At 38.5% G+C, this 12,995-nt stretch overlaps 1 protein-coding gene across 2 annotated transcripts in view; it reads left to right on the forward strand.

The window, feature by feature from the left end:
- The window catches only part of LOC146348810 (translocating chain-associated membrane protein 1-like 1), a 28,328-nt gene extending 15,550 nt beyond the window's left edge, over positions 1–12,778 (forward strand). Inside the window, exons 4-11 of one of the 2 annotated variants that reach the window (XM_084854052.1) lie at positions 1,873–1,993; positions 2,090–2,144; positions 3,808–3,892; positions 4,359–4,429; positions 4,728–4,832; positions 6,790–6,933; positions 7,479–7,636; positions 8,453–12,778. In XM_084854052.1, coding sequence (XP_084710178.1) covers positions 1,873–1,993; positions 2,090–2,144; positions 3,808–3,892; positions 4,359–4,429; positions 4,728–4,832; positions 6,790–6,933; positions 7,479–7,636; positions 8,453–8,526 — 813 coding nt within the window. In that variant the 3' untranslated portion in view covers positions 8,527–12,778. Of the gene's footprint in view, positions 1–1,872; positions 1,994–2,085; positions 2,145–3,807; positions 3,893–4,358; positions 4,430–4,727; positions 4,833–6,789; positions 6,934–7,478; positions 7,637–8,452 lie in introns of both variants that reach the window. The other variant, XM_084854051.1, reaches the window with a different exon arrangement.
- Positions 12,779–12,995: the final 217 nt, after the last annotated feature.

The raw sequence follows: 12,995 nt of genomic DNA on the forward strand, positions 1-12,995 counted from the left end.
CTTGGTTGATCTGTTTTAACTGCTCCTTCCCTCCCAAATACTTCAGATTTCTTAGAATGGTATGTTGTACTTTTTATATGTTCTTCAAGAGGTTTCATTAATGTAATTAAGCTCTCCAGTTTGTCTCCTGTTTGATTTAATTGATGGTAAATAGAGCATTCCTCCAGAATTAGCCAGGTCCCTCAGACATTGTTATTGGTGGGTCACTTTTGGAGAACCTACTGGGTCAGAGACTAGTAGTTGCAACCTTTCTTTCCTTGCCTTTCACCTGATTGTGGAGCTGAGCTTTCTTTATAAGTGGTTCAGTTCCTCTCCTAAGATGGGCATGATGTCTTGAACATGTTGAATCTCTGACAAAAATATTGGATTTCAGGAATCTGTTTGAATGGAAACTTCATTAAAGGATAGTGCACCTGGCTTGATAGATTTCAGACTTCATTGAGTTCATGGGAGCTCATTTGAAGCCCCTCTGAAATGAATAGGTATTGCACAGCAGCTTGATAGATTGTTCCATGTTTCCTCAGTATTTCAGTTTTCAAGTTTAACTTGGCAATTTATTGATAAACATAATTAAATCAAAGTACTGTTTCCTCCTATATGAACCTGCCTGGTAGTTAAAATCTTAAAGAGTCATTTCTGCAGGTGATCCCAGCTTTGGAGATTAGGCAGGTTGCAAGTGGGGTTCTTCAGGTATGAAGCATTCTCCCCAGGGATGTTCCCCTGGTGTAACTTTCCACATTGGCACAAGGCAACAGTGTTAGCACACAGGTTGATGACTGCAGTCCACAACTGATGCAAAGACGGACAATCAACTACGTACAATGAGCCATTTGAAGACACATTAGAACTTTCACTTGCTGTTGTCTTCCCCTCGCTTCCCCTGGCTATCCTCTAAAAGAACTCAGCAATTGCGCTTGCATTTCACCAGTGAGTGCCGGTTCTGAACGGGCCAAGAAAAACTGCACTTTCTGTAATCATATGTTATACTTTCTCAGTCACCATTCCAGTGGAAGTCTCCTATCACTTTTGTTAGTCCGTGGGCTGCCTAACCTATTGATGGGCTTGGTTCAGATGTACATCTCTCTCCTTATTAAGCCAAGATATGCATGAACTTTGTGCCTACATGCTCCATTCGTGCATTGCCTCTTTCCTTCTGCCCTTCTTGGCACATTGTGATTGAAGACTTCCTAGGTTAATTAACCATAGTTTCCAGTTATGTCTGAACCTGGTAACCTGGTGACTTCAAACCATAGCTTAAGATCCTAGTTTGTTCCAAACCTGGTAACCCAATATGTGGTTTATTTTATTTATTTGTTTATTTAATAACCTGGCTTTCTGCCCAAAATGATGCTCAGGGTGGTTATTTAATGCAAGCTGCCTTCAGTTATGGCTCGTAGAAGAGGAAGAGCATGAGAACAGAACACGCAGTCACAAGGCTGATGCATGTACATCTATCTTATTAAGCTGACACATCAGGACTGTTGTGTGCAGCCTTGGGCTCCACAGTATGTGAGGTTCAAAAGCCACAGGAGACAGTATGGGGCACAGTGCAGTGAGTTTGCTGTTCATGTTACGCCTTTTCCTAACACTTGAGCAACAGCTGCTGAGGGCTGCTCCGCTGACCAGTGTGATAGGGTATATCTGTTGTGGATCACATCCCTAGTGCTGACTTAGTCAGTAGCAAAAACTAAGGGCTAAGTGCCCCAATTTGGGGCATTACGGCACTGGATTATAAAGGTTGAAGATGACATAACTGGTATTGCTGGTATGTTAGATTAGCTTCTTGGGCAGATGTAGTATTGTAAGTCCAGAAAAACATTCACTTTCTAGCTCATGTAAATTATTACTCATGTTTTCTTTTTTATTTTCTAGAAAATTAATAGACGTCTCCACTTGTCAAAAACAAAACATAGCAAATTCAACGAATCAGGGCAACTAGCATTTTTCTACTTGTGTTCATTTGTATGGGGAGCAAGTATTTTGTCTGCAGTAAGTAAGTCAAGCTATTTTTCTGGAATTTAAATTAAATGTGCATTATCTCAAAATATATTATCAACTCTTTTAACTTTATATTTTCCCCCTTAGGAAGAATTCACAACAAACCCAACTTTGTTGTGGAAAGATTACCCCCATTCTCACATGTTGTAAGTCTTATTCTCTTTCTCCTTTGACTGTTTTGGTGTGTCTTGTTTGCTTTTTGCTTGTTCAGTCAGATTTCTGATATTCTTGAACTTTGCTATTTAAAAACAGACTTGAATAACTGCTTCTTCAATGTTCCTTGCTTAAGTTATATATGCTGCGCTGAAAGTGGTTCTGAATAATTTTTACAAGAATTGCAGTGCTTAGACGAGTGGTCTATCTAACCTACAAATATTGGCCAGAAAGATGCTTCAGGGAAATATGCAGGCAGATATGATGGTGAAATACGTAGCTTGTTGTTAATTCCCAGGTATCAGGGAGGGAGTGTCTTTGAACATGGACAAACTTCTTAATACCATGGCTGATAGCTCTTTCAGTGACTATTTAAATATTTGTAAGTCCTTCTTAAACGGTTATTTATACCAGTTGTCATCAGAATGTCTGTGGCAATGGGTTCTACATAATATGTTGTGTGAAGAAGTACTTCTCTCTTTCTTAGACTCTTTCTGTTGTACCCTTAGTACCCTTTTGTTGTTGTTTATTCGGTCAGTCGCTTCCGACTCTTCGTGACTTCATGGACCAGCCCACGCCAGAGCTTCCTGTCAGCCGTTGCCACCCCCAGCTCCCTTTACATAATTTTTCACTTAGGCTGAATTTCATCTACCATTCTGCTGTGTAATTGCCCAGCTTGGAGCCCTTCACAGTACCTTTGGATGTTATTGTCCAGCAGTCCAAATACAGATCCTAATGATACCCATTGTCAGCACTATGACAGCTACACTTTCATTCCTGACATTCTCTCCCCTCCCCCCTTCCTTGCCCATTAGAGGATGAATCTTCTTATCCAGTGGCTTCTGTGTTTACTTGGGAGCCTTTGAAAGGCTTTGCTAACCAAGAGCTACCTGTAAGCTACAACTTCTGGTGGAGTGAATTTGCTTTCCTTAGTTTACATAAATGAAGAAGTTCAAGATTAATTAAAATAAAAGATTGGGGGGGTTCAATTAAAAAGCAATGTCAGAGCTGTGAATACTGAGTATGTTGTAAGTCAGCACGCACAAAACTGTGGTCGCTCGGTTCCTCCCCCACAACAGCAAACATTCTACCTATATCTGATTCTCAGTTAAGGAGTTCAGAGCCCTTCTGTTGAGCAACAGCTGAAAAGTCTTCCTCTCCTTGTTTTTCTCTCCTACAGGAAAGCGAGGTGGGGAGCATGCAGCTTCAGCCAATGCTTGGCAGTAGGGCTCTGTCCTCTCTCGGTGGAAAAGCAACTAAAGGAGCATCCCTCCCCCCCACACACACACACTTCTCTTCTAGAGGAAAGGGGGATGGGGAGCATGCAGACTTCAGCTGATGCTGGGCAGCAGTTCTTATAGCACCTCCAAAAAGCAGCCAAGGCGCCCCTGCTGACCTTTGTTTGCCTTGAAGCAGGAAAAAGTGGGGGGCTTACTGGTTTTGCCCCACCAGCTTCTCCCTTCTTCCTTGGACTTGGGAAGAGGGCAGGAATCGTGACGCTACTGGGATGATCACTGTCCACCTCTGGAGCTTCAAATTTGGGAGGAGGGCTTGTCATCTGTGGTTAGTGTGGTGAGGGTAACTGCTGAATGCTGTGTATGAGCCAAATGTAATACTTTTTATGGATGTTAATGACTTTTGTTCTTTTATTTCTAGTTTTCAGGTTAAATTCTTCTATATCTGTCAGATTGCCTATTGGCTGCACGCACTGCCAGAACTCTACTTCCAAAAAATAAGAAAGGTATTGAGTTGCAGCTTCAGTTCAGGCACTATATATATTTTTTTTAATTTCCACTTAATTTAAGTTTACTTAATTTATATTTTTAAGTATTAAACTTCTAAAATCGAAAGACATGGACAAAACCCCAACAAAGTAGGTCTTGGGTAGAAAGAGGAAGATGGGGTTCTATATAAGGTAGTGGATGGGAATAATGGGGAGGTGACAAATATATTCCCCTCAAACCCAACAAGCAGGTAGTGGGGGCAGGTCTAATAATGCAGTATGTTATCCTTGCTTGCAAATTATTCTGCATCCATTAATCTTCATTGATCCTTGGTTGTTTGGAAGAACTTGAGTGGAGAACATGCCTCAAACAGAAAAATAGTACATAGGCAACATGCAGAGAACAAGGAAATCTGGCACATCTTAAGCTAAGCTTTTGTCTTTGAATTGTAACATATGTTTTCCCTCTTCCATGTAATTCTAGGAAGATATTCCAAGACAATTACACTATATTTGCCTTTATATTGCCCACATATCTGGTGCCTACATTCTGAAGTGAGTATTTGTAAGTTTATTTTGATTTTTGGAGTGTGCAAAGTGCTGTTCAATAAATGTGTCATTCATCCTTATAACCTTATATGAAGTAGTGTTTAGTATTTCCATGTTACAATGAACTGAGAGGCCATAGCCTCCGCAAATCATGATTGAGCAAAGATTTGAACATGCACATGGACAAATCTATAGCACAACTAACTCCCTGTCTACTGTGACTAGACTATACTGGGCTTTGTTGCTAATGAGCTTGTTTAATGAATTAATATATTGAAGGAAATAATTCTTTTTAATATTCCAGTCTTCAGCGTTTGGGACTAATTTTGCTGGTACCTCATTATCTTGTGGAACTTATTTTTCATGCTTCACGACTTTTCTACTTCAGTGATGAGAATAAGCAGAAAGGGTAATCTTGGTGTTTTTTTTTATTACTACTGTTCTGACATTTTAGTTTTTCCACTGCAACCCTCTCTTACCACTCACCCTGTTTTGTTGTTTACGGTTACTTCGTTGTATGCTTGCAAAGTCTGAAAAAGCCATTTGTTTGGGGGCCAGCGTATTTGAACAACCACCTGTGTGAATCTGCCTGGGGTGTAAGATTGGCCTTGGAGCCCCTGCTCTTTAGTCCGCCACCAGGAAAGATCAAATTGGTGCTTATCAGGGACTAGTCCTTTTCAGTGGTGGCCCTGTATTTGTGGAATTCCTTTACCAAAGATTGTCATCAAGCCCCTTCTTGAAGACTCATTCATTTTCTTTAAATTTTCCCTGAATGACTTTGTGCTAACTATTTGTTTTACCTACTTCAGTTTTTCTCTTTGTGTAGTTGGCTGTTTTGTTTAAATTGTGATGTATAAGCTGCTGTGTGAGGGCTTTGTACTGAAAGGCAGAGTAAAACTGATTTAGGGTGCAATCCTATGCATGTTTAGACTGGCTGGTTGGGGAATGCTGGGAGTTACATAACTTTTTTCTGTCTATACATGAATACAATTGCTCCCTAAGGTTGCAATCATATATACACTTACTTGGGAGTAAGTCCCATTGAAGTTAATGGGACTTATTTCTGAGTGGACATGTATAGGATTACACTATTAAATTGTTTTTTCTTCAAGCACTCCAGTCATACAGATACTACTACAAGCACAGTAGGTTTTGTACTCAGCCTATTGCTACAGAAAATCAGGGAGGCTGAGATGACTTCTCAGCATTCTTTCTTAATCTGAAATATTTCCAGCACGCACATTCTTGTGTGCAACTTTCTTTTAGAAAGTTAAAAGCTACACACCCCCAAAATCTTGCAAGTAGAATGATAGTGTCAAGAAAACTGTTTCCTAACTTGTTTTATCTTTTTTGTGTACTATTTTACAGCATTTAATAAGGTGTCTCTCTTGCTTCAATAAATACTCAAGCTTCCTGAAACTTTTATGCAAGCATATACTCCTAGAATAAATTTGAAATTAAGATGTACTATGTATTTTAAAAGGCTTGCTTCCCTCTTTGTTCCAAGGTAGTTTCAAAAGTAATACTTGTCTACTTTAATGCCTGATGTCATGGATTTCCACTAACAGTGAGCAGTAAAAGTATAAGTAGAAATGTTCTTACTAACAGTGGCCACAGTTCAGGCTTGATGCCGATAGTAGTATTCAAGGAATGTTCTCTACAGCGTATTGCTAACCATAATTAGCCAAACCACAGTTTACAATGTTGGTTAGAAGTGGGCACACAAACAGGTTAGCATTTATTTTCCATGTAAATAGATAACCATAGTTTGCTCCAAAAGACAAAGTGCCTTAATGGGAGATGAGTGCACAGTGAGCAGTTGTCTGCATTTGTAAGAGTGCATGTGTGCAATGCGGTTGCCATATGCCACATTGAACAGTTAGTGAAGTTCCTTTATTTCGAAAGTGGCTAGTAATTGATCTGGTTCACATGTAATGCCAACCCAGAGTACGGGTTCAATCATGGATTCTCGTTATATGCAATCCCTGCAATATCGTTTTAACTGTGGGTTGTTAACCACAAACAGCTCAGAGTTCACACCCAACAACAAGCCATGGATTATCTTCCTTGCTTATTTAAGGTTCACAACCCATGTTAAACCATAGTGCAGGGTTTGCATGTAACGACAACACACGATTCAGCAACAGCCCATAGTCTGGGTTGTTGTTACATGGGAACCAGGCCACTCTAGAGGGTTATGGGGGGGTGGGGGAAACCCTTCTCTATACCAAATGCTTTCCAGACAGCTTTTCTGGATGACTACCATTAACTGCACATAGTAGCATTCAAGAAACATTTTAAATCTGGGAATTTAGATGTTTATGAGACAACGGATAGAAAAATACTTACTGTGGTTTTATTTTCAGATTTACCCTGTGGGCACTACTGTTTGTCATGGCTCGTCTTCTGACCCTAACGTTGTCAGTCCTCACATTTGGATTTGGTCTGGCAAGAGCAGAAAATCCTGGCTTTTCAATAGCAGAAGGAAACTTTAACATACTCACTATTAGGTATAATTAAGTTAATAAAATGACTCTTTCAGAATGTCTTTTAAATCCACAAGTCCAAGAATTAATGTTCCAGAGAAACAATACTGCTGAATTATTAATAATATTCATATTAATAATTCTTAGTAAATTATTTTTTATATGTAACTTGCATAGGTAAGATTTCCTTGAAACCTGCCCTGGAATCTGTCTTTATTATAATGTTGGATGTATTAAGTCACAAGAACATAGTTTTTGTTATGTCTAATAGCCAATAATATAGGCCATTAATAGACATACCATTTAGAAACATAATGGTGCTGTTAAAGGTACAGGAAAAGTGACATCCCTACTGCCCAAGAAAGGTGTAGTTGTATTTCAGAAACAACTTCATTTAATTTCTTGAGTACTCCATGTGTTGTTGCAGACCCATTTAAATGTCTTTGCCACCAACATAACTTGGGCCAATTTAAATGCATTTTCTAACTTTTAAAAACTGACATCTAATTCAGTGTTTGCAGTTGTAACAGTAATGTAGATAACTTTTTTTTTAACTTGAAACTTATTAGAATTAGCTGTCTGGCTGCAATTTGTTTGACCCAAGCTTGGATGATGTGGAAATTCATCAATTTTCAGTTGAAGAAATGGAGAGAACATATACAGAACCAAATCCCTAAGAAAAAAATAAACATAAAGATTAAACCAACAAAAAAGGAATCATGCAGAGGTAAGTAGAATCCTTGCATTTATAGTATTAGAGCTGCCAGGGGCGGGGAAACACTATGTCTGGTTTACATAATTTTTAACACTGGTAGAGTGTTGTGGCATAGAATGCAATTTGCCTAGCCCTTCCATATCAGTAGAGAGACTATAATGCAGGGCTTGGCAACTGTTTTTCTTGCCAAGGGCTGCATACCTTCATGGGTAATCTGTTGGCTGTGGGTGGGGCTACAGCTAGCAGTGGGTAGGGCAAGAGTCAAAAGTAGGTAGGTAACCCTTTTTTCTTTCTGCCATCTCCTTTTCTCTCTCTGCCACCTTATTTTCTCCCCTATGTAGTGTGCTGCCAGGTAAGATCACTCTTGTCAGACACTTGAACTGATCACATGCAGAGGGCTTTTGAAATTAAGCCAAGGGCTGCAGGTTGCCCACCCATACTATAGTGGTGTGCTTAGTGAATTGCACCCCGTACATAAAAATGGGTATAGTTATTCATTAACCTCTGCCTCTGGCATGAAAGTTTTGTTTATGCTGTACATAGTATTAATACAGAGCATATTGACCAGAGAATATGCATATTGCCTGAAGAATGTATGAAATGCAGTTGAGATGCACACATTCCCCAAGGCCTTTTGGAGATTGTGCATAATGGCTAGAGAATGTGCACAGTTCCTTCTTTATGAAGATATTATATGCACATTATCCATGAAGCATGCTGAATGTGCATTATAGCTGGTTGTTTTGCACATTAACCATTCAACTCACATCACCCCTAATACCTGTTATATAATATCTGATGCTCTGTTCATCTTTTTTTGTACTATAGCTAACTTCGTCAATGGAGCAGTCAAATTTGAAGAGGGCACATCACCTAGAAAAAGAAAATCAAAATTTTTGTGAGGAGCATAAATCCAGAGGACAATGATTTTAGCAAAGGACTTTGATTATTAAGTTCCATCAGGACACAGAGAGAGACTATCTGACTGTTTTGGCTAAAGGACAGTGGTTGAAATAATATATTTTTAAACTTACGCTCATCAAAACAAAACTTATGATGACCATATTTCATCATGAGTTTAGCTTATTTAACATGATACAGTCTCAACTATTTCAGTTTTTGAAAATGGAATGTGTTGTCATATTCTCACATGTAAGTACAATGCTGCAATGTTAGGGAAACAGGTACACACAGGAGGTTTATAAACCAGATCTCTTATTTGGAACTTTAAAATATATTTCATTTTATAAAAAGTAGGGTTTTTTTAGAAACTTTAATTTCTGGATTTAATTAGAGCTAAAGATATTTTTTCTTTTTGTGCAAAACCTTTTTTAAACAATACTGTTCTCTTGATTGTACTGTCTGATTATGTCTCTTCATTTAGAGGCAATTCAATGAGTTTTTCTATTTTAAAAGTTCACCAAGTTCTGATACATATTTGGTTAAAGGCAATGTTTAAGGAGTGATGAAACCTTTCATTTTTGAAAACAGTCAGTTCAACCTAGGATGTAGTGTGTATTTGAAAAATGACTGTTAAGTAGTAATTTAAGGCCAAATTTTGTAGAATTGGTCTCCTGATCTAATCTGAGACTCCAAATACTGGTTTTATATACATGGCTTCTGAGGTCTTTTAAGGGAAGTTTTGAAACTAGATGCTTTTTAAAATGGTGCTAAAAAGTTTGATTCATTTTGGTTTAGGGATCCATGAAACTGGTAATAGCTAATCATTTCTCCAAATGAATGTTTAACAAACGGAGCTGTAGATCATTTTAAAGTATAAAAAAGTCAATTTCTGGCGTTCTGTAGTGTAATAACAGTAGTGAGTTCTTTATTTCTTATTACAAAACAACAACAACACTACCTGGCTTTTCAGTATAATTTCATCCAGTGGGTGTTTTTTCATCGTACCGAAAGCTTTTAATCCCAAAACAAATGAACTATATATTATAAAATCCTATGTATTATTATGCATACTTGAGGTGCATAATTACTAAATAGTACTACTGTATGCTAAAATATTCTATTATGATTAAGGTGTAGGAAAATGGCTGACACTTTAAGACAAACAACATTGGCTGGGATTCAAAGAACTAGTTGGGCCCTTGCGAGTGGCTTTCATTAACCCTGTTATTTTTATTTTGAACAGCTGATTCCTGCACCATGTCACAAACATGTGTTTTAAACATCTTTCAATCTGCAAAGGAGTTTGCCATGCAGTGTGAGGGGATTGAAGAATCTCCTGGGAAACTGGGGAGGGAACTTTTTTTCTGTAGATAAATGGGACAAATGGAAGTCTAGGCTGCAATCCTGAAAGTATGTTCTAAGCTCAGGAGGGCTACTTTAGAGTTAGCAGTTGGACAGTTAGACCCAGTTCACATGAAAGAAACAACCTACGGTTTGTTAGCCATGGGTTGTTTGGCAGTGTACTAGTGCCTGTTTGCCCACTTTCATTCCACTCGATGAACTGTCCTTGGGTTGTTGTCTGTAATGTGCGAACTCAGAAGTCTGGATTGTTGAAGGAGAAACAAGGCAGCATTTTAACCCATGTTTAACAACCTAGGAATGTGACATCCCTTGGTTGTTTAACAAAACGGAAGCGGACAAGCAGTCTGGAGCCCGCTTGCTTACTCCCACATGCTGGTTATTGGGCAGTTTAGAAATGTAATAAATAAACCATGGGTTGTTTGTGTGTGAGCCGGGTCACAGAGCCTTTGTACTTAAAGAACAAAAGATAAGCAAGTTAATTGTAGTTTTTCCTGCCTTTCATTTTGATTATCTAAAAGCTTTAACATTTATCAGTTCCTTAAATAGGCCATGCTGTTGGATGGCATGACTAAAGTTGATTAAAGTCTGTAAGGGTATAATCCTATACATATTTTTACAGAAAAAGTCTAAAAATGCATAGGATTCTGCCCTAAGACTCTATAGAGCTGCTTTCCCCAACCCGGTGCCCTCCAGATGTTTTGGATTTCAACTCCCATCAGCCCTAGACAGCATGACAAATGGTCAGGATAGCTAGAAGCTGTAGTCCAAAACGTCCAGAGGGCTTCAGGTTGGGGGAGGCTGCTACAGGGTTTCGATCCATAGACTATTTAAACTCAGTAATTACAAGAGTTCTGGTTTGTATCCTAGTAGCGTGATACTGCCCTCCACAGGCATTGCCATAAGCCCAAGGGTTTCCCTACTCTATTCAGTATAGACTGTATGTCCACATTCTCATAAAGTGAATGGACCTGTCCTAACACTGCACTCAGTAGAAAAGCTTTTGCATGCATAAGAGCTTTGTGCGTAAACAACTTCATATGAAATAAACCTTACAGACAGTTCATCCCAATCCTCCATTGGGAGGATAATAGTAAGGTGCTGAAGAGGGCATGTCCTTGTTTCATACACTCAGCAACAATCTAACCCGGTTTGAATGACAAACCGTGGCTCATTGTGAGTTATTTAACCCATGATGAGCCGCTGTGCCTGCAGGTGCCAACTTCATATGAAATCCCCACTGGGGGGTTGTGTTGTGTGAACCTGGTGAGCGTGGGTTACGCGAGGGTTAAACATTCCTCGTATAACCCTAAATCAGACCATGTATTATTTGAGGGGTTTTAGCCCTTGTATAACCCACACTTACCAGGTTTGCACAACACGACAACCCCTGAGCAGATGGTTGCATATTCAAAATGGCAGCCACATACACCCCAGCTTCACTGTGTGTTAAATAACCCACAGCAGTTTGATGTGTTCTGTGAACAGCCCTTCTATGTGTCTGCTTTTAATTCAGATAGAGAACATCCTTCACCATCTGAAATCATATACATTAGCTATGACAAGTTACATGGTTCTTAATTTTCATGCAAACTGTTATTACAAAAACAAGGTTTGTCACTTAAGTGCTAAATATCAGAACAGTACAGGTCTACTATGGTATCGGCAAACTGATTGTTAAGGGTTGGCTCAGAATCAAGAATCTGCCTCAGTCTTGTGGTAAAATTACATCTCCTGACCAAAAATCCTGTGAGAAACAAGTGACCTAAATCATTCTTTATTTCTCCTTGGCATTGAAACCATTCAGTCAATGAACCATTCAGTTAATGAACCAATAAACCATTGAATCACATGTATTTAGGTGTTGCTACATAGGAAAAATCATTCTTTTGATATGAGTAATGAGACTTCTTGTATGTTACTTAACATAGTCGTATCATTTGTATGCAAAATACTATTCAGGATTTGAGTCCATTTTTCTCATTTGCCAAGCTGTTCCTTTGTCCAAACTAACTAGAACTTTGTCTGATGTTTCATAATCCTGTATATTTCTACTGAGAATGTTTTACCATGGAACTAGAATATATTTTTTTATGGTTTTAATAAAATTTGTTTGTATGATGGTTGCCTCATTTGATAAAAGCATAATCTCCTGAGCAGTTTTGTTAAAAACTTAGTTTTCTGATTTAGTTTTCAGCTGTACTGCTCACAAGACAATGCTTTCTCTCATCAGCATGCTTGTAGTACTGGACAGTTCTCTAACAGAGGAGGCCAAAGGCTGGTTACACCTATTACATATCAGGATGGTAGCTGTGGACACTGGGATTATAGGTTGAAGTCTGTATTGTCTAAACTGTTCTATGTTACTAATTTCAAACAGTTTTCCCAAACTAGATGGGTAGCATAATATTTGTGTGCCAGTAGTTGAAAACTTTAAGGAAATGGTTATGGACTTTGAATTTGTGGAGTCTATCTACTGTTTTATGTTTAGAACTACACTGCATACTCATGAAAAATAACAGTTCAATTACTCATTGTTGCCAGAATTAAATTCCCAACATACACCTATCATTCTTCTAAGTCTCTACACTTAACACATTTTAATTGACTCCCTTTTTATTTCTAAAAGCTAAACACAAGTTTTTTTAAATGTATGTTACTTAAAATGTCCTTGAAATGCAAGTATTTTGTGTATGGATACGTGTGTGTGTGTGTGTGTGTATATGTGTGTACGTACACACATACCTGGTATCTGTGGACTAGAAAGAAATCTTTCCATTTGCAGCAAGAGAGGAACTTAAAATTGAATATCATACTGTCCTGTGTCATTGCACTGCACTGATGTTTTATGTACTATCAAATGCATTAAATAAAAGATGGTCATGTGCCTTAGGATACGTTTGGTGAGCTTTAAACAGTTTTTGACAGATTGTGTGGGTGATGGTGGTGGTTCTTAGTATTGTGTGAGGTGATTCATAGGCGGTTTGGCACTTAGGGTTTAAAGATGATGTAGTTAGCTGGTAGTTTATGAGAAATCCATGCTTGGTGCTTGTGTGGGATCTCCTGTTTTTGAAGGAGATTGTTTCAGTTATTTGGAGTGGATACTTTT

This window comes from Heloderma suspectum, chromosome 4, assembly GCF_057233095.1.
Source record: "Heloderma suspectum isolate Gila_16-S chromosome 4, 16-S_ref, whole genome shotgun sequence".
Lineage (NCBI taxonomy): Eukaryota > Metazoa > Chordata > Lepidosauria > Squamata > Helodermatidae > Heloderma > Heloderma suspectum.